Below are 22,694 nucleotides of genomic sequence, written 5' to 3' on the forward strand. Positions count from 1 at the left end.
GCCAAGGGAGAAGCCCAGCCATCCAGGACCAGCAGCAGTGATAGCATTAAGTGAGAATTGGAGCTGCAGGAAAAGTCCACAGCAGCAGGCTACAGCAGTGTTGGAACAGAGGCTGAAAGAAAGGCCAGGACAGTACAGGGACGCAGGTGGCTCCATTATGTGGCAACTTATCGCATGGGCTGATGCCCTTAGTTCCGGGTCATAACGGTTGAGGGACCCCCTTAGCGCAGTGAGTTTCAACAGGGAGAGCGCTGTGTTACCGCTAAAGGCAGTATGGTCCCGTAGTGTACTGAAGGCCGTAGGAAGAACAGGAGGAGAAGTTACACCAGCACAGAAGGACAGGACGCTCATCATTTTGCAGCTGACTTCGAGGGCTTTAGTTCTTGTGTCTGGTGCGAAACAGACTGCAGGATGCCTGACCGTGACAGAGCTGAAAATGGAGGACACTGTAGAACCGTATGAGACTGTCTGACCCAGATACGTGCTGTGTGACAGAAAGAATAGAACAGGGAAAGAGGAAGGAATGTGCATTTTCACACTGTAAAGAATATGGATGTGCTGCGTACAGAACCAAGTAAAGCTGTTGTTAAAGTTGAGCTTTGTGCGGTACCATCTGTAAGGAGCCTTAGGCAGCCCAGAGTGGACCCTGACAGCGCAGAGACCCAGGTACACAGAAGGATAGACATTATTGTATTGTGAGGAGAGGCCAGGGTGTGATACTGGGATTGCTCTCAGCCATCACTGCCACCTTGGCACACCCTCATAAGATCTGGCCTTTAGGAAACAGACCGGCCCCACTACCTTCTTGCAGTCCATTTAAAAAATAAAAGCCCATAATGGGTTTTCCTGAACAATGCCTTGGCCAAATAGCTTGACCAGGTTCATGCTTACTTTTATTTTGCCTTGTGACTCACAAGGGTCCTGCTGTGACCACAAGGCACTCCAGCAGATCTAATAGGCTTCTGAGCGCATCCTGGGGGACACACAGCAACCCTTGCAAATAAAGGTACAGTCACACTGAACGATATCGCTAGCGATCCGTGACGTTGCAGCGTCCTGGCTAGCGATATCGTTGAGTTTGACAGGCAACAGCGATCAGGATCCTGCTGTGCCATCGTTGGTCGGAGCAGAAAGTCCAGAACTTTATTTCCTCGCTGAACTCCCGCAGACATCGCTGAATCGGCGTGTGTGATGCCGATTCAGCGATGTCTTCACTGGTAACCAGGGTAAATATCGGGTTACTAAGCGCAGGGCCGCGCTTAGTAACCCGATGCTTACCCTGGTTACCAGCGTAAACGTAAAAAAAACAAACACTACATACTTACATTCCGGTGTCAGTCCCCCGGCGCTGTGCTTCTCTGCACTGACTGTGAGCGCCAGCCGGAAAACAGAGCACAGCGGTGACGTCACCGCTGTGCTTTCCGGCTGGCGCTCACAGTCAGTGCAGAGAAGCACAGCGCCGGGGGACAGACACTGGAATGTAAGTATGTAGTGTTTGTTTTTTTTACGTTTACGCTGGTAACCAGGGTAAACATCGGGTTAGTAAGCGTGGCCCTGCGCTTAGTAACCCGATGTTTACCCTGGTTACCAGGGGACTTCGCAGAGTTGGTCGCTGGAGAGCTGTCTGTGTGACAGCTCTCCAGCGACCACACAGCGACGCTGCAGCGATCGGGATCGCTGCAGCGTCGCTAAATGTGACGGTACCTTAACACTAGTTGCGGCCTCACACCCTTTATTATCCGTTTACACAAACCGACTGCACTAAATGATGCACACTGAACAATTGGTAAAAGATCATTCAATGTGCGTAGGCTACCACTGTTTTCGGCAACACAAAGGCCACTTACACAAAAAGAAGTGATGCCAAGAACGACTATTCTTAAGGAAACAAAAATCATTTCACCTCAAGAACAAGCGATTGGCAGCCTGATTACACTGCACGCTCATTCACAATGATTCAGTGTAGATGCATCTTTAGTCTGTGACTTGTAAGTATTATAGAGAAATAAAAATAAAAACCAGATTAACTTTTAAAACCAAAAGTATAATTTGGATGGAAAGCCAAAGTTTACCAATATAAAGTTGCATTACATAAGTAGATTTTATGAAATGGGCTAATAGGGTTATGTGATAAGTAAACATCCTGCAGGTTCAATAATGGCTTACAGTAACTGGAAACTATTCAGTGTCACAGTTAGTTTATCTTCAAATATTGCAGCTTTGCATGAAACAAATCTGCTAAGAATATGAGATTAAAGAAGCTGCCCACTGCAACATGTAGTGGGAAGATCAATATACGGTAATCCTTGCAAATAAGGCTTTTTTTCAAATATCTTAACTATCCAAATGTGAATGTGTGAAGCACAATCGCTGTGCACTCATCCCCATCACGAGACCCCCAACTGCAGCTGTCTCTGATGTCACGTCAACTTCCGGAATAGGAAGATGACTCGGAATCACTGAGGCAGGACCCAGTCTCCGAGTCCCTGTGGGCAGAGCTTCAGCACGTCACCGGTGGCCAACATGATGTGCGCTTGCACTTGTGCTTCCACTCTGCTAATCAAAGCAGTGCAGGACAGAACTTGCGTGATGCCGGGCTTTGACGTTTTGCGAAGATTCCAGTTTTGGAAGTATGACATCACCAGATATCAGAGGCAGCTGCAGCCGGGGATCACGTAATTGGGATAAGCGGACAGCGACAATGCCGCTCACAGGCACATTTGGGAACGCAAGGTATTTGAAGAAAGGTTTAAATCGATCTGCCCACTTACACATTGTAGTGCACAACCTCTTTAACAAAAATTCTCATCTACACGTTGCTTGGGATTTCGGCACAAAAATCTGCACTGCAGGTGTACAGTATGTTTGTTATGGTGCAGAATTATTTGTGGATTTTCCATCTTGCAATGAAATTCGTAAAATCTACAGTAAATTTACAACAGAATCCACAGCAAATACAAATGTAACACAATTGGATTTTACAGCCAATACTCTGTAGAAATGCTGCAAAAAACCTGCAGCAAATCTGCTACATTTGTGCATATCCTAAAAAATAAACATATAAATGCATCTTCACAAAACATCCAAAGAACTCCAAACAAATAACATTAGATGGATGATATATTTCAGGTTCTCCCATTTGAAAGTCTCTGTTATCACTACGTACGCTGTAATCCATGTGTAATGTTGCCAAGTGTTGAAAAGGACAGGAGTAAAAAAAACAAAGCAAAACCAATTAAAATAAAAAACAAAAGAACACCATTATTAATATTTGTGGCTCCCTAACGTTGATTCACAAAACTGTTTCAAAATGTCCACAACTCAAAATCTGTTCCATTCATCTCCGTGTCGTTTGGTGGTAAGCACATGGATCTCTGTAAGCTCCATTGAGGTGTATGGAACAGTCGCAGTAATTACTGTAAGGCCGGGGTCACACTTGTTAGAGCAATGCGAGTCTCTTGCACCAATACCCGGCACTGTCGCCGGCACTCGTACCAGAGCGTGTGGCTGCATAAAAATACATGGAGCCACACACTCCAGTCCCGAGTGCCGGCGGCAGTGCAGAGTTTCTTGAAAGTGTGACCCCCGGCCTTACAGTGTGAATTCACTCAAGCAACCAAGACATACATAGTAGCATTATCTAGTAATTTTGATGGAAATAATTGTAGTCATCAGATCCCATCATACTCTTCATAAATGGTTGCTGGGTCTGTGGAGCATAAGGGGGTAGTGAAAGTAAACCCTCGTTAGGAGCTGTACGTCCTGTATTTGACAGACCATATGATGAGGAGAAGTTTCCAGTGAAAGATGAGTAATTCGAAAGTCCACCTGCAGATGATGAGAAACCAGTAGCTGTGGAGGGAGGGGATTTGGAAAATTTATTACCGCCATATGATTTACGCTTGAGACCAGGCGAAAAGTTGTCCAAGTGTGGCGTTTTCATGGCTTTTAAGCTGGAGAAAGAAATGTGAAATGATTGTGAACAAGACGTCCACCAAGAATACACAGTATAATTACTAATGCCCATATACAGTGGGGCAAAAAAGTATTTAGTCAGTCAGCAATAGTGCAAGTTCCACCACTTAAAAAGATGAGAGGCGTCTGTAATTTACATCATAGGTAGACCTCAACTATGGGAGACAAACTGAGAAAAAAAAATCCAGAAAATCACATTGTCTGTTTTTTTAACATTTTATTTGCATATTATGGTGGAAAATAAGTATTTGGTCAGAAACAAAATTTCATCTCAATACTTTGTAATATATCCTTTGTTGGCAATGACAGAGGTCAAACGTTTTCTGTAAGTCTTCACAAGGTTGCCACACACTGTTGTTGGTATGTTGGCCCATTCCTCCATGCAGATCTCCTCTAGAGCAGCGATGTTTTTGGCTTTTCGCTTGGCAACACGGACTTTCAACTCCCTCCAAAGGTTTTCTATAGGGTTGAGATCTGGAGACTGGCTAGGCCACTCCAGGACCTTGAAATGCTTCTTACGAAGCCACTCCTTCGTTGCCCTGGCGGTGTGCTTTGGATCATTGTCATGTTGAAAGACCCAGCCACGTTTCATCTCCAATGCCCTTGCTGATGGAAGGAGGTTTGCACTCAAAATCTCACGATACATGGCCCCATTCATTCTTTCATGTACCCGGATCAGTCGTCCTGGCCCCTTTGCAGAGAAACAGCCCCAAAGCATGATGTTTCCACCACCATGCTTTACAGTAGGCATGGTGTTTGATGGATGCAACTCAGTATTCTTTTTCCTCCAAACAAGACAAGTTGTGTTTCTACCAAACCGTTCCAGTTTGGTTTCATCAGACCATAGGACATTCTCCCAAAACTCCTCTGGATCATCCAAATGCTCTCTAGCAAACTTCAGACGGGCCCGGACATGTACTGGCTTAAGCAGTGGGACACGTCTGGCACTGCAGGATCTGAGTCCATGGTGGCGTAGTGTGTTACTTATGGTAGGCCTTGTTACATTGGTCCCAGCTCTCTACAGTTCATTCACTAGGTCCCCCCGCGTGGTTCTGGGATTTTTGCTCACCGTTCTTGTGATCATTCTGACCCCACGGGGTGGGATTTTGCGTGGAGCCCCAGATCGAGGGAGATTATTAGTGGTCTTGTATGTCTTCTATTTTCTAATTATTGCTCCCACTGTTGATTTCTTCACTCCAAGCTGGTTGGCTATTGCAGATTCAGTCTTCCCAGCCTGGTGCAGGGCTACAATTTTGTTTCTGGTGTCCTTTGACAGCTCTTTGGTCTTCACCATAGTGGAGTTTGGAGTCAGACTGTTTGAGGGTGTGCACAGGTGTCTTTTTATACTGATAACAAGTTCAAACAGGTGCCATTACTACAGGTAATGAGTGGAGGAAAGAGGAGACTCTTAAAGAAGAAGTTACAGGTCTGTGAGAGCCAGAAATCTTGATTGTTTGTTTCTGACCAAATACTTATTTTCCACCATAATATGCAAATAAAATGTTAAAAAAACAGACAATGTGATTTTCTGGATTTTTTTTTCTCAGTTTGTCTCCCATAGTTGAGGTCTACCTATGATGTAAATTACAGACGCCTCTCATCTTTTTAAGTGGTGGAACTTGCACTATTGCTGACTGACTAAATACTTTTTTGCCCTACTGTATGTATACATGGAACATTTTTGCAAAGTAGCACTTCATTGATATCATACATTATTACAAGCTACATACTTTTGTATTTAGTTTCAATAACTTTTTATTTTCAACAACATAGCAATTGAACAACAGATTCCCTTACAAGGGAGTTCAATAAGCTTAAATCTAAACAAAGAGGAAAAACCATACATATATTAACTCAAATTCGAAAATACAGATATGACGAGACAAGAACATGGGGGGACATAAAAGAGGGAAAATGGGGAAGGAAATGAGATTCTGCACTTTACTTTATGGTAAGCTGCAGTACATTTACAAGTCAGGATTATACTTTGCTCCGTTTTTTGAGTTCCGCCTCCCCGCACCCCACCCAACGTAGGCTCAACCCCAGTGTCATCAGAATCTCTCACAGGATAATGAAGTCTCAAATAGATAAAGTCAAGGTTTGTTCAAGATTCAAGTTCATGTTAAGATCCATCCACGGTTTCCAAATTTGGTAGAAGGCCTCCCACAAATCTTCCCTAGTCGCATGTATACGTTCATATAAGAGGATTGTATTCATTTTATCTCTAACTGATTGGACAGAGAGAAATGGCGACCTCCAGTTGGTAGCTATATGTAGCTTAGCGGCCATAAGCAGCTGGCCTATCAACCTGTGGAATTTGTTAGAAAAGCCTGGGTACTTGGCTCCCAAAAGGAATGTAGCCGGATCAAGTTGTATTGCCCCGCCATACATTTTTTCAATTATTAATCCTACTTCCCGCCACATAGTCGAGGCTATCAGACATTCCCACCAAATATGCTTCATATCTCCCACTGCGCCACATCCTCTAAAGCATTTATCTGGAATGTTGGGGTATATAGTGTGGAGTGGACTTGGTATGTTCTGTGTAGGACTTTAATGGATGTCTCTGCCAGGGAGGCTTGATGACTACCCCTGGAAACTGTGTCACAGCATCGCCTCCAATTTTCCAAAGTTAATTGAATACCCAGGTCTTCCTCCCACTGTTTCATATAATGTAATTTTTCGACTCCATGTGCCGCATTGAGAGATTTGTATAGCAGAGAAATAGTTCCCCTTCCCAGTGGGTCGTCCATACACCTCTGTTCAAAGCCAGTCGCGTGAAAAGGGATTTTATGTTGTAGAAACTGTTCCGCAAAATGGAAAACCTTATAGACACGAAAGGTTTCGTTAATGGATGGATTGTATTTATGGAGGAATTCTTGTCTAGATAAAATTATATTAAAGGGTGAGCAGAGGTGATTTAGAGTGGTAATTCCATTAACTTTCCACCAAGCAAAAGAACGTGGGTCAAGTCCTAGTGGGAACATGGGGTTGCAGAAGAGGGGGGTCAGTGGGGAGGACTTAAATTGGAGATCAAATTTGAACCTTTCCTTCCTCCAAAGCATCATGGAATGTGCTGTGAAAGGTGCTGTAGTGTGTAAGCTTTTTGGTAGTTTTTGTGTGGACCACATAAGGCCAGGCAAGGAAAACGGAAGTAAGAAGGACGATTCCGGGCCAACCCATCTCGGAGCATGGTTGGCAGCGCAGGCATTAGTCAATTGGGCCAACTGAGCCGACTTGTAATACAGTGTGAAGTTGGGCATGGAAAGCCCCCCTAACCTTCTGTGTATGAGCATTGTTTTTTGACGGATTCTGGGTTTTTTTCCCTGCCAAATAAATTTTGAAATCATAGAGTGAATCTCGTGTAAAGTCTTATGGAGCAACGGAATGGGGAGAGAGCGGAATAAGTACAGAAATCTGGGCAGGGAGACCATTTTAATTGCATGCAATCTGCCCAACCAGGTCAACTTCATGGCAGACCATCTAGTTATGTCAGCTCGGAGGTTTTTTATTAACGGGAGATAGTTCCACTTGAATAAGGTCGACTTATGAGAGGCGAGATTGACTCCGAGGTAAGTTATATAATGTTCATTTTTTGTAAATTTAAACTGGGAAATAATATTTGTTTGCATGTCCTTAGTGGTGTTAAGAAATAGAGCTTCGGATTTGTCAACATTAATTTTGAGTCCTGAGATCGACTCAAATCTACGTAGGACTGAAAACAAATTTGGGAGAGTGGTAAGTGGACTGGACAAAGTCAGCAATAAATCATCCGCAAATAAGCTTGTTTTATATAGTGCGCCAAGTCCATATACTTTTGTTTTTAGTGCACTTACTTCCCAGTGGTCCAGTCTCTTCTTTGCAGCTGTTTAAACTCCATCTTGATTCCCAAATTTTACCTTGCTTTTTATTTCTCTGTATTGAACATCACATGGGCAGTAGAGCCCATACCATCCCTGTCTGAGGTGGTAACACTGATTAACTTTCCCTCTATAGTCTCTTAAATTCGCTAATTAACTACATGTGGACAAGCACGGAGGCTGAACTAACAAACTTCATAATACATGTGTGACAGGAACTGCATAATCATCATTAGTAACTGTGATATAAATTTCTACCATGCTGTAAATATATGGTGTAATCATCATACAAAAACGTCTTATGTTCGTTCCTTCAGAAAACATACAGGCATGCAATTCCCAGATGGATCGTCATCTGATTGCTTTACCCATCTAAAGGTAAAAAGTTTCAAATTATTAGCTGAATAATATATGTAGGGCATGAGCTATACAATGAAATCAGTAGCCCAGTTTATGCTCCTCATCAGTCGGTTTGCAGGTAGAACAAGAGCTGAAGTGACAAACTGCTTAAAAGAAGATGTGTCGCCTAAATTTTATTTTACTAGACATTAGAACGTCATTTTTTTAACTGTTCTTGTACATAACTATGGTAGAAACAACTTTGTATTTACAGTATTTAGCGATATAACAGCTACATGGATCACAGGAAACTTTAGTTTGGAGATGGTTGTTAACCCCTTCAAGATGCAGCCCTTTTTCGTTTTTCGCTCCCCTGCTTCCCAGAGCCATAACTTTATTTTTCCGTCAATATAGCTATGTGAGGGCTTGTTTTTTGCAGGACAAGTTGTACTTTTGAACAACATCATTGGTTTTAGCATGTCGTGTACTAGAAACAGGGAAAAAAAATTCCAAGTGCGGTGAAACTGCAAAAAAGTGCAATCCCACACTTCCTTTGATTTTTTGCTAGGTTCACTAAATGCTAAGGCCATGTTCACACCATCCTTTTTTTCATGCGGAATCGCCGCGATTTTCCCGCTGCGGGTCCACAGCTGTTTTCCATGCAGGGTACATTACAATGTACCCTATGGAAAACAGGAACTGCTGTGCCCACATTGCGGAAAAAGCCGCGGTAAAAAAGAAGTACCATGTCACTTCTTTTTGCGGAACTGCAGCGGTTCTGCACCCATTGACCTCCATTGTGAGGTCAAACCCGTAGTAAAACCCGCAGATGAAAAATATATCTGCGGTTTTTACTGCGGTTTGTGGTGCAGAACCGCTGCAGTGTTGCTGCCCCCCGTGCCCCAATCCCACCCCCCCATGCTCCGATGCCACCCCCCCGTGCTCCGACGCCCCCCCCGTGCCCTCATCTCCCCCCCTTATACTTACCCGGCCTCCCGGTGTCCGTCCGGCCGTCTTCTCCCTGGGCGCCGCCATCTTGCAAAATGGCGGGCGCATTCGCAGTGCGCCCGCCGAATCTGCCGGCCGGCAGATTCGTTCCAAAGTGCATTTTGATCACTGAGATATAACCTATCTCAGTGATCAAAATAAAAAAAATAGTAAATGACCTCCCCCCCCCTTTGTCACCCCCATAGGTAGGGACAATAAAAAAAATTAAGAATTTTTTTTTTTCCACACTAAGGTTAGAATAGGGGTAGGGTTAGGGGTAGGGTTAGGGTTATTGGTAGGGTATTTTCAGCCATTTTAACCCTAAAAAACTTCCTAGAAAACACACAGACTCTGCATAGAAAACTGCATAAAAAAAGCATCAAAAAACGCATCAAAAAACGCACCAAAAAAAGGACCTGCGTTTTCTGCCAAGAGCTGCGGTTTTTAGTCCTGAAAAAAAAAGGAGGGAAATCAGGAACGTGTGAACATCGCCTTAAACTGACCTGCCATTATGATTCTCCAGGAAATTACGAGTGCATAGACACCAAACATGAACAATAATCAGATAACAGATGCTGCGCTTGGGCTTTGGCTTTTGGCCAAAGATGCCAAATTTACAGTAATCAACACAAAATGAAAGTATTTCCACCAAATACCAAATGCATGTACAAACAAGCGTGAATATGGTATGACTGAAAGGTGCAACCACAGAAGTCCTTACAAAACTGTCACGGCACCCTAGCTGCAGGAATCCTATGGCCGCATAAACGTGAGTGATATAGCACTTACCCTAGTGAATGTGTGTCTACGACCTGGTTATAGGACTGCTGCGTCCGGCTGTGCAGCTTGGAGCGCGATGGTATAGTGGCGGGGAACACAAGCAGCTGTGCCTCACCAGAGGAGCCCCGGCCGGTGGCGTCCCTGGATACAGCTGAAAAATAAATGGCCGCCAGCACCTGCTCGCATGTGCTCGTGTGTGACGTCACAGAGCTACGGAGCAGTGTTAGCGTTTTTGTTCCTAAAATACTAGATGGAGGCCCGATGCTATCGCATCGGGAGGGTGGTGACGTCCAGATGGGGATAGGCTTTGCAGCACTCAAGATTCTCTCGTCCCCAAGCCCCATATAATGCTGCATAAAGGTTGATTATGGCCCCATAAGATGCTGCATAGAAAATGTGCCCCATACAATCCTGCATAATGGTTGATTATGGCCGAATAAGATGCTCCATAGAAACATGTACCCCATATGCTGTGATAAAAAAAAAAAAAAATGACATACTCCCCTCTTGTGCTGAGCAGGCCCCCGACACTTACGATATTCACCTGTCCCCGTTCCACCGCCGTCTTCCGCGTCCTCTGCAGTTACTGTTCAGGCAGAGGGTGGCGCACACTAAACACGTAATCGCGCCCTCTGACCTGAATGTTATAGCCAGAGGACGCGGAAGACGGAGCGGTGCGCTGCGGTGGAACGGGGACAGGTGAATATCGGAATGCTCACCCTCCCCGTTATGCTCACCTGTGCCGTCCCTGGCAGCTTCTTCCCATGTTCAGCGGTCACATCATACCAGGCAGGCACATATGAAGATGGGCAGAGGCTCTCCATCCCCCAGCAATGGAGGATGCATCTCTGCTCGGTGGCGGTGAGTAGTTTCCTTCCTCACACTGCCTGCGTGGGAAGGTGCGGTCCTGGTCCCTGGGGAGAAGTGCTGCTGGCTGGACGCCAGCGGAAATCATTCAGCGCTATGTCGCAGCCCGTCGATGCGCTCCACCGGCAGGCCCCATAAATTTAGTCCCCGGCTTTTTCAGCCGGACTAGGCTGCAGTTGAAATCCCCGCCAACCACGGGAGCCCCGCCCAGCTCACTTCAGGGACGACTGTTCCTTCACGGTCCCTATCTCCCCACACCAGCAGCAGGTGACCACATGGAGTGTTGCCTCCATGTATCCTCTCCTGGAGCCAGGCCTAATGCCGGACATCTAGCCCTGTCCACCCGGGGACTGAACTCCGTGGATGCACAGAGGCCCCTCTCTATGGCGTCCGAGCAGCCCCCCACCTTCCCACTACTGTGAAAGCGGATGGTTCCTCTCCACCTCCCGAACAAAGGGATGATAGATTGAGGTTTATTTCTCTATCCCTGCACCGTCCACGCTGCAATACCCGACATCCGCGGCGGCTCCATGCCGGGACGCGCACCGATGGTGAGTGGATCCTGCCAGCGATGGGCCCCTGCAGCGGGATATTCACAGGCAGTCTCAGGCTTCCCTGTGGTCCACCTCCTTGAGGTAACGCTCCGGCCGGCTGCAAAAATTTAGCCCCCGGCCGAGGTGTAGGCTGCATCCCGGAAGCGCACTATGGCGCCCTAAGGCGGCTCTGCCCGCTTTTCTGGCGTTTTTCGCCTGGCACGTAAGTGCTCAATTTTCTCGGCCACTGCAACGCCCTCACTTCTACGCTGGCACCGGCTGCAGAAATTTAGGCCCCGACTTGGGCCTATTCATGGAAGTCTCGAGGCTCCACCCACGTCATGTCTGTGGCTCCGCCCCCGAATTGGCGCTTCTCACTCTCTGCGAGATTTTATCTAAAAGGCACACAACCAGTATTCCCTGGTCTTAAAGGCACATGACCAATCCAAAGCTGGTCATAAATAAGGAGCCCTCCGCCGCTGATCCCAATTTATCCCAGTGTAACTAGTTCCCTCAGTGGACTTAGTCACTAACCGCAATCCATGGTTTCTGTGACCAAGAGATTGAATCCTTCAGTGATCCCTCCGTGGCTCTGAGTGCTCGCAGGACCGATATACATGGTCCCTCTCCTACATGGGACCCGTCGGCTAGCAGGGGCCGCGAGTATTCTAGAAACGTACAGGCATCTAGAAAATGGAAGTTTTCATTTCATGATCTCTCTCCAAGGATTTGCTGAGAACAAGACTCTGAACACGGATCGGATATTGCCTTGGACCTGGACTTGCCAGAGCTTCAGTAAAGGATGAACTCGCCTATTTATATCATCAACTAATCTCTGTACATTGACGAGGATGTCGGTCCTGCTCTAGACTACGCAGTGTCCCTCATAAGGAGACTAAACTCCCTCGTAGAGCATTTGCCATCCAGCCCGGATATGCAATTCACTGGACAGAAGCCTCTACGTGGGATGCCATGCCTTGTCTGATTTTAAAGGGCACCGATCTCCCCACACCATCAACAGTCGGGCACACGGGGTGTCGCCTCCATGTCTCCTCTTCTGCATCCAGGCCTAACACCAGACAACCTGTCCTGTCCACCTGGAGACCTGAACTCTGTGGATGTACAGAGGCACCCTTTTCGGGCTTCTGAGCACCCCCCTCTGCATCACCACTATTTAAAAGATGATGCAAGAAGGCGGATGATCCCTCTCCACTTCCCTGTTAAGAGGATGGTGGATCGAGGGTTCCTTATTTTTAACTCTGCACTATGACCTGCTGGATGCTGCCGCGCATTCTGCCACTTGGCAGATTAACCGGGTAGAATGTCCTGTGGTATACCTACCAGTATCCCTGCCCGATGTATCATCAATTGAAAATGCCACGGTCTGTCAGATCGCAAATCTGATTCGTTCCGCTTTGCGGCTCCGGGTCCAGCGCTCTACCCTCCCTAGCCGCCGCATGGATTGCTAGAGCAATGGTCTCCTGGCTGGAGACCTTAACTACTTTGATTCACACGAGTAACCCTTTCCTAAAGACAGTATGACTGGTCAATCAAATCTTTTGAGTGGGAGACTAACAAAGGATTGTACGCTCCCACAGCCCTGACCAGCAGTGGAAGGGTTGTCCAGGACAGTTTAGCTCTAAGGGATCTTGGTTCCAAAAAGAGGAACGAGAAGTAGGACCGATCCTAGACCTCAAACTTCTAACAACCTTTCACAAGGTTCTCCTTCTTCGAATGGAGTTCCTCCGCTCAGCCATTACTTCAACAGAAAAAGGTGGAGTTTCTGGCATTCATCGACATTCGGGATGCTTACCCTCTTCAAAACTTCCTTCACTTCTCCACTGGTGAGCAGCATTTTCAAGTCACGACCTTGTCTTCGGCCGTGCTACCGCACCCAGAGTGTTCGCAAGGCTCATAGTGTTTGTCATGTTCCTCTTGCATCCTAGAGGCGTGGTCGTCCTGCCCTGTTTGGCCGACTGTCTAGCCGCACTTCCAGGATGACGCTAAGTAGTCTTTATCACTTGCGATACCCTCTCACCTGGGCTGGCAGCTAGACTTAGACAAGACAAGTTCTCATTTCCAGCCCAGCAGATATCCTTTTTGAGGATGATCCGCTACACTTCCAGATGGATGGTTATTCTCCCTCCAGACAAGGTCATGGTCCTTCAACAGGGAGCTCGCGCACTTGATCATTCATCCCCTCATTTCATTCGATTTGCTGGGAGGGTTCTGAGGAAAAATGGTGACGATAATGGAAGCAGATTCCTTCGCTCCGCTTGTTTTCAGCAAGTCAAAGACTTTCAGACGATAGTCTCTGAGCTCCTTCTTCATCCAGGGCCTTTATCCCGGTTCAATGGTTACTAGTAACTACCAATGCCAGTCCTCTTCTCCCGATCATTGTTCTGGAGATCCGAACGGTAGTCCTATAGTAGGTCCACCGCCTTCTAGCGGGTCAACCCATCTGAATTCAATTGGACAATGCCACGGTGGTGCCATACGTCAATCATCTAGCAGGTACCCACGTTCAGGCGCCATGGCAGAGGTACCTCACATTCTTTGATGGGCCGAGATCTATCATTCGGTGATCTCGGCAGTACATATATCCCAGGAGTATAACTCTGGGCGGCGAACATATTCAGCCATCAGGGTTTCGCCTCAAGTGAGTGGGAACTTCACCCGGAAGTCTTCCATCAGACCTGCCTTCACTGGAGCTCTCCTGTTGTGGTTCGGATGGCGTCCAGACTGATCGCCTATGTACTCGAGTTCGTGATGCGGCCTCGAGATCCAAGAACCATCGCACTGCATGCTCTGGTTCTTCCGTGGCACCAGTTTCCATAACTCCCCTTCCACTTCTTCCGAAAGCTTTTCAGAAGCAGAAAGGGCCCCCAGTGATCCTCGGAAATCAGCACTGACCACGTCAGTTTTTTTTGCTTGCGGAGCTGGTAGCATTCCGCCTTTCTGCATCATCCTGACGAGTCTTCGGTGCTAACTGCTCAGTCCTTTCAGACTTTTTCCCCTTATTTCCTTCAAGGTAAAGTTGTCCTCAGGCCATCCCTGTCCCTTGTTACTAAGGTGGTATTGTATTACCACTGTTATGAAGGCATAGTTCTTCCCTCACATCTTTCAGCACCAGTCCACAAAATGGAATGAGTTCCCCATATTCCGGACGAAGTGAAGGCTCTGAGTAGGTACGTCTCGGGGATGGCGTCCTTCTGAAGGTTGGACACTGTATCTTGGGCTTCCTGACGGTAAGAGGAAGGCTTCCTGACGTTTACAGTAAGTTTAGCCGTTTCATCGGCCATGTTAGCATGGTGGATTCCTTTCACCATCCAGGACTCCTTCCGTGTTAGATGTCAGCCTATCTCCCTGTGAATCGTGGGTTCTAGGCACCAGGCGTCGACAAGACACGCCTGCGGATTCATCCAGTCCGCATGCATTCTTGAAGCACTATAATTACCACACTTCCACAGATGGGAGTCTGGGCAGGCGGACTTTGCAGGCCGCGATGGCGCACTTGTAAGTAGCGATTACATAGGGCCTGATCTGATGTTGTCCCTACCCAGGGACTGCTTTGGGATGTCCCACGGTCTGTGTCCCCCAATGAGGCGAAGAAAAAGGGATTTTTGTGTACTCACCGTAAAATCCTTTTCTCCGAGCCATTCATTGGGGGACACAGCTCCCACCCTGGTATTAGCTTATGCTTGTTTTATAATCTGTTATGCTATATAATATGACATGCTGTAAGCTCAAATGTTGTAATTGATCTCCTACTGCTTTTACACCGAACTGGTTAGCTGAGAGCCAGCAGGGGGGTGTATACTGCAGGGGAGGAGCCAACTTTCTTTGTATCACTTAGTGTCAGCAGCATACACCCACGGTCTGAGTCCCCCACTGAATGGCTCAGAGAAAAGGATTGCACTGTGAGTACACAAAAATCCCTTTTTTGCAATTTTGCTTTTTCCTCCTCGTCCTCAGAGAATGATAACTTCTACCAAGAAAAACAAAAAATACAAAAAATAAAAAAAAAAAACAATTTCCCAACTGATTAGAATTGTAGATAATGTTTTCTACGCCAGCAGTGGGGAACCTTATTTCTGTCAAGGGCCATTTGGATATTTATAACATCCTTTGGGGCTGTGCAAATCATGCGCTAACTCCGCTCACAAAGTATGTCTTCATGCTAAACACTGGCGTCAGTATGTAATCTTTCATTGCATGCAGCTCAGCATTCAGTAGTGAACACTGCGTGTGCGAGTCGGAAAGCAAGAAATTAATGGGCCCAAGGATGTCAAAACACAACTGCCAGCCAAATCATCGCGGTCTCTTGGAACCTGCCCAAGGGCCGGATAAAAGGTTATCGAGGGCCGTGAATGGCCTGTGGGCCTGAGGTTCCCCACCCCTGGTCTGCACTGAAGTGATTTTGAAATATCTTAAACAAAACTATGCACAATCCTCAACAGAACGGATATGCTGTGGATCCAAAAATCCTTGCTATATGTAAATTTCTGGTCGGAAAATGGTCTGCATGTGTATAATATTAGTAACAATTATTCTCATGATTGGCGGGGAAGCAGTGAACTCCTGAAGACCTAACGACTTTCTGCTTGCTGGGTGTATAATGGGTGCGCACCAGATGATTGACAGTTTGGACCATTGGCATGGCTTAATAGTTGGCCCAAGCTGCGCTCTCCCAGATGCTGCAGAGAAAGCTTCCCTCTGGAGCATCAAAAAAAGCGCAGGGGAACTGAAACTGTTTAAATTCCTAACAGTGAACAGAAGCTCTACCGGAGAAATCTTTACGCGCTGCGCTCCTTGCCTAGGAAGCTGGCCACCTCTGAGACTGGACAGAGAATGATGACCTAGGCAGCAAGCTGTCCTCAAAATGGAGGGATTTGTAATTTTATTGCATACAAAGAGGATTTTTAGCAAGTAGTAAATTATTATTTTGCTTGTTTTTTTCAAGCATGTTACAATTTTGCCCATTCATGAGGAGAAAACCCTTAAAGGGGTTGAGCCATGAACAAAATTAATTTTAATTAATAGATCATGTGTTAAATGTTCCTGTCTCGAGATAGTTCTCTAAATGTACCCTTCTGTGGATGTGTCCGACCAATAGGTAACATGGTCAAATATACCACAGCTCCTAGGCAGGGGAGGATGCAAAAGATTATACAGACATTACAGCATATACTGTAATTGCAGCGGATTCTTTCTGTGAGGTCAAACAAGTTTTTAAGAAGGCAGGGAAAGGTTTTACTTCACAGAAAGAATCAGCTGTGATAAAGTGGTGTAATGTCTATAAACTCTTTTTCTACTTCCTGCCAGTAGATGTGGTAAGATCAGACCATGTTTCCGCACGGTCAGACAGCCATTACACAGTACACAGCAGGGGCACATTTATAAGATTATCTCAGCACAGGAACATTTTATTTTAAACATCCAATTGTGGAAGCTAATTTTTATTCCAAAATCTATTGATCAAAGTGTACTTTGTTCGTGGGGAAAACCCCTTTGATTTACAGAACAGTAACAGAGCCAGCTTCATTAGCAGTTAAAATGGGTTATCCACAGAATAGGTGATAAAATACTCCATTCTGACAGTGGATGAGTTACCCTTTATGCCAAAATGTGGGGGCCTAATGGTCTGACACTCACTAATCAATAAGTTGCCACCTATCATGGGATCACTTGTTTCATCGGCAAACATATTTATGCATATATAGCCTTGATTTGGTCCAAAAGTCTAACACTTTGAGCAGAGAAAAATTGTCTATATGAATGACTTTCTTTTATTGATCAATTATTTTATGCTTGAAAAATTAAATCTGTGATGAAATTGGCTGCTATTTTAGCCATGTCTGGGTCAAGTTGAGTTTAAGGTAGACCACAAGCGAAAATTTGATTGTGGGTGTATAGTACACGATTTTAAATTCCAAAAGCAACCTGCTGTATATAGAGATACAGTGCCCCCCACAAATCATAGTAGTGACATACTTTATTTAACATGGCCATAAATTGTTTACACAACATCTTCTGGGACAAAGTTTTGAGGAGTCAAAAATACTGTCCTTACTGATCAGGATTCTCCCACTGCACTTTAGATTTAATACTTAAGTCTCTTCCGTGAAGATAAACGGAATCTGACAAAAGTCTATAGGTAATGTGATAGGAAGAGTAATGCGATACTGAAATAATACTTACTTGTTCCTGTGTTTAGATCCACTGACGTGAGCCTCATACTGCTCTATAGAATTCAGAACAACATTGCATGTATCACAGCTGTACCAGTTTCCGGCTGAAAGACACAGGAATAGCAAGTATTTATTATGACCTGCTACCCAAAGTTTATGGATAAAAGACAGGATGATACACAAGAGGATGAATCATAACAGCAAGTCTGTCTGCAATGCTGGACTACTGCTGCAGGCTCTGGAAACAATTCTAGGTGCGGTTCCACGATGGCCTATTAACGGGTCTCTTTTTTTTTTTTTTAGACTGGTTGGAAAAGGTAATTTAGTACAAAACCATTTACCACCTAATATATAGGGGACTTCTGTTTCTTTAGCCACAGAATTGCACATAGGAGTTTGAAGGAAGCAATGGTGAAGCATATGCCCTGCCACTTCAGTGCTCAGATGTTTCACGGCTTCCATCTCAGAGTAAAAAGAAACCAAGAGGCTTTATGTCAGCAACTTTGTGCCGTCTAACATTACCAGCAAAATCTATATGACAAAAACAATTTTCAGAAAGAAAAAAACAAAACAAAAACAAAACTTTAAACCAAAGCAGTTTTCATCCAACCTGTTGGCGGTAAATGTTGCACCAACCCTTAATGTATGATCACTAGCTGTTTGTGATGGCACGCTACTTGTGAATATTCTGAAATGCAAGCAGGTACTCACGAGTTACCTCATTTTCAGGTGCAAACCCAAAGCTTGTTCGTTTTCATACTGGGAATTGAAATGCCACATGTTGCAGCCAGGTTAGATTTTTTTTGGTTGCTTTAATTTTCAAAAACTGTGGCAAAAAACTCCGGTTTTGTGTCATTTGTGGGAAAACACAGTAAAAACTGCACCCCAATAGATAAACATTAGAAGGTGGCAAATTTACTAAAATTGAATGAAAGGGGCTGGTGGTTTAAGAGCCTTAAATCGACATCAGAAAAATGTTAGGGTAAAGGTGGTGGCCAAACACCAAGTGGACAGTCACTTCTTACCCCAAATCCCCATACACACATGCACGTTCCGCTGAGCTAAGCATCAAGGCTTCTCAAAGGGAAAAGGATGGAAGCCGCTGACAGACACTAACATGCCCAATCCTTCTTTCTTCTGATATCTGCCTTTAGGAGGGACTCGGAACACTGGCTAGGTTGTCGGCTGGCCCTGCCTAAACTATATTATGACCACCTCAAAGTCTGACACTTTGCTTAGTAAACTTACAAGACACACAATTTGAAAGGTGTCGAAAAAGTAACCTGAGGGTAAACATGTTACCTGTATTTTTGTTGCACTTGCTTGGTCTACTGCAAAACTTTAAATACAAACACTGAAAAACTTTAATTTGGCTGACATTTGTGCCATTACATGCGTTGCTACAGCATATGTAGTATCCAGATGTATTAACGCAGTTTACAACAGTATCTTAATGGGAGCTTCCCATGCCTTACAAGTGGTACCACGTCATATGCAAGAGCATAACAATCGAGTCTCCTTTGTGACCAACAGAAAAAAAAAAGAAAAGAAGTAGAAGAGGAAAGGCAATATTCCCTACATACATCAGCATTGAGCAAAGGCTGGAAATCCTGCTTGCATTACACACCAAGGGTCGGATTAGTCAAGACCAGCTTTTTTCATGCCAGTCTTTATGAAGGGGTGTGCCGGAGTCAGACGATTGTTATTAATGTGGAGGGCACTTCTGTGTGCGCTCGCCACAAATCCCAATCTTTTTCTGCTAGAGTAAGATTTGTGTAGTAGCAAACGCTGCCACCTGTCATGAGTTTGACGAGTAGTAGTCACCACGTCCCATTCACTTTGCCTAAGTTGGGAAATACTGGCGTAAAGATGCCAAAAGTTAGAAAATGTAGGCGCCACTCCAAATTGAGCCTAAATTTTGCAAGTTTTTAAAGCTTCTATGTCAGAATTCTTAAACCCCTCCAACATCTGCCATCAGGTGAAAGCTCCCAACCATGATAGCAGAAATGAGCTGTTTTGTCAGACAGTCATCGAAAGTGTATGCCAACCTTTAGCCTTAATAAGCCTGTATTGTGGAGAACAAAGACTACGAGCTTTGCGGTGAGAGTTCATTCCTTAAACAGGCAGCTTGTAATTGGTCTAAAGTGTTAATAATAGGTCGAAATCTAAAGGTACCTTCACACTGAGCAACTTTAGAACGATAACGATCTGTTCCAGCGTCCTGGATAGCGATATCGTTGTGTTTGACACGCAGCAGCGACCAGGATCCTGCTGTGACATCGTTGGTCGGAGCAGAAAGGCCAGAACTTTATTTCGTCACTGGATCACCCGCTGACATTGCTGAATCGGCGTGTGTGACGCCGATCCAGCGATGTGTTCACTAGTAACCAGGGTAAACATCGGGTTACTAAGCGCAGGGCCGCGCTTAGTAACCCGATATTTAGCCTGGTTACCATTGTAAATGTATAAAAAAAAAAAAAAAATAAAAAAAAAAAAAACACTACATACTTACATTCTGGTGTCTGTTGCGTCCCCCGGCGTCAGCTTCCCTGCACTGTGTCAGCTCCGGCCGGCCGTAAAGCAGAGCACAGCGGTGACGTCACCGCTCTGCTTTACGGCCGGCGCTGACACAGTGCAGGGAAGCTGATGCCGGGGGACGCGACAGACACCAGAATGTAAGTATGTAGTGTTTTTTTTTTTGTTTTTTTTTTACATTTACAATGGTAACCAGGGTAAACATCGGGTTACTAAGCGTGGCCCTGCGCTTAGTAACCCGATGTTTACCCTGGTTACCCGGGGACTTCAGCATCGTTGGTCGCTGGAGAGCTGTCTGTGTGACAGCTCTCCAGCGACCACACAATGACTGAACAGCGACGCTGCAGCGATCGGCATCGTTGTCTATATCGCTGCAGTGTCGCTTAGTGTGACGGTACCTTAAGGAACCAAGCATGCATTTAAAATCTGATACTCCAATATTTACCAAGTGAGAAACACATTTAACATCCCACAAGAACTTTATTATTTAAAGTGCTTAAATTTACATTTTGTTGCTGAGAAGCTAGAGATTACTTCTTTTTACTATATTACCAGTATATTAAAAATAATTTAAAAAAAATAATAGACAAAATGTGCATTTAAAAACATTAACACTTTTTATTTCTTGACGAATTCAGGAAACAATGTTTTATTTTTGAGGAAACAATCACATCTTCCAAGTGATTCAAACCTACATTAACTATTCAGTACAACAACACATTTACATGTACCGGTTACTGACTGGCATTAAAGAAGAAATCAGAGTAAGAACATAAATGTTAGCCCCAAAGAGCATTCCCAAGCTGCCCAACTGTCCGAAATCTGAGTGGGAACCATTACGCCACGTTTGTTCAAAGAAATCCCTTCAAATGCAGAGAAACATAAAATGTACTTGTGGTTTCAGAAAAAGAATAAAAATAGCTAACAGGAGTCATAGGATTTAAAAGATTAGGGATTATCCTAGGTGCAGGGGGCACTCTCTCAATCATTGCCCTCAGTAGTCACATGCCTGTAAGATCACTGAGGACAGTAACTGGCCGCAGCCGTTACCAGCAGGACAGTGGGGTACCACTGAACAATGGCACTGGAACAGGGGTGCTAAGAATATAATTTTTTTTTTGTATTGTTTTATACATTTTCTGACCTGAGCCCAATTTTGAAAAACCCTGAACAACCCATTTAAATAGCCTTTGTAAATATCTTAAAATTATATAAAAAGGAAAATTTATTAAAATTGATGCAAGTTAACAGGCAAGGCAGCAAAAGTAAACCACCTAAAATAACGGCCCGACAACAAATGAATGAAAGCTAAACAAATGTGTGAGTATTCAGGCTACAAGAACAAAAATCAGTAAATGTAACTAAAAGATAAAAACCTAAAATTGGAATTTGTGAGCTGGATGGCGCCATACTTGACTATGCAATTCAATCTCAGACCCCACCGGTCATATAATAGCTTCCCCAGGATAAAATGAACATTGATGTTTTTGCAGCTAATACAATCTCAGGCCATAGTTATATTTTCATATCCTCATAAGCCACAAACAAGAGGAATTATTTCCTTTTGCGCTTGTGTTAATGAATCTTATCCTCATAGTAATACGTCAAAACTAAGAAAAACACCTCAACATCACTGAATTCCTAGTTCCAAGATGGATAATCATCTATTTAGAATAGAGTAGATTGTAACAGTATGAACAGTTTTAGGATTAGTACGCCAACACAAAAAGGTATAACTTACAGGCACACTAGCAGAATCAGGTTGCCATCTGCCAATATATGGTAAAGTGTAGAAGAGACTAGCTGTTCATGCAGTACATTAATGTAGAGGTACTGAGGAGGAGCCAGAAAAAAAAAAAAAGCAGATTTCCATTTATTTTAAGCCCTAATATAAAGCTGGACTAAGCGAAGAAATAAAATTCTTATTGAAACAAAAATCTTTTCTACTACAAAACTGTTAATCATCCAAGAAAAAGACAGTGGGTTTTTCAGAATCAGGCTCAGCATAGGACTCACTTGCTCCAGAGCCTGGCGTTACTGGATTGAGGGGTGCATTTTTCGGAAGCGTATTCCCAGAGCTGCTGTAAACAGTCATGAGCTTGTTTTTAGTCTCCTGCTTCAGGTGTCTCCTGCCCTTGTAATGCTGCTCTGCCATGTGAGGATTATTGAAGGTAGCACTGCAGAGCTGGCAAAACTTTTCAGGGTCAGATTTATCTGTATTTTCTGGAATTACACGTGGCGCAGCAGGCTTGGGAACCCGTGGTACACCTAAACAAACATACAGAAGTAAGAAGAAGAATTATTCAAACAGCTCAAATTTGCATCTTATAAAAGTCACCAAAACTATACCAATACAATATACAGGAAATTGTGGATATAATTGGGAAAGTTCACAGTTCAGCCACGGTAATCATTTCTATCATGGCTAAGATTGGAATACCCCTTCACATTCTTGTTCACAAAGATTTACCGTACTCTAGATTGCCAAAACCAGGGCAAAAAAACTGCAGCGCATGAACAAACTTTAACTCCTTAACGACCAACGATGCGCATTAAAACGGCGGTCGTTAAGGGTACTTATTCCCCTTATTGCCGTTTTAAAATTGCGATGGGGAATACAGGAATAG

The 22,694-nt window shown here is 44.6% G+C and overlaps 1 protein-coding gene across 1 annotated transcript in view; it reads right to left on the reverse strand.

The window, feature by feature from the left end:
- Nucleotides 1-2,023: 2,023 nt before the first annotated feature.
- Nucleotides 2,024-22,694, reverse strand: part of ZNF346 (zinc finger protein 346) — a 50,970-nt gene continuing 30,299 nt past the window's right edge. The window contains exons 5-7 of the mRNA XM_069764177.1: nt 22,084-22,335; nt 17,543-17,636; nt 2,024-3,953 (exon numbers count right to left, since the gene is read on the reverse strand). Coding sequence (XP_069620278.1) covers nt 3,641-3,953; nt 17,543-17,636; nt 22,084-22,335 — 659 coding nt within the window. The 3' untranslated portion in view covers nt 2,024-3,640. The remainder of the gene's footprint in view (nt 3,954-17,542; nt 17,637-22,083; nt 22,336-22,694) is intronic.

Source organism: Ranitomeya imitator, chromosome 4 (genome assembly GCF_032444005.1).
Source record: "Ranitomeya imitator isolate aRanImi1 chromosome 4, aRanImi1.pri, whole genome shotgun sequence".
NCBI lineage: Eukaryota > Metazoa > Chordata > Amphibia > Anura > Dendrobatidae > Ranitomeya > Ranitomeya imitator.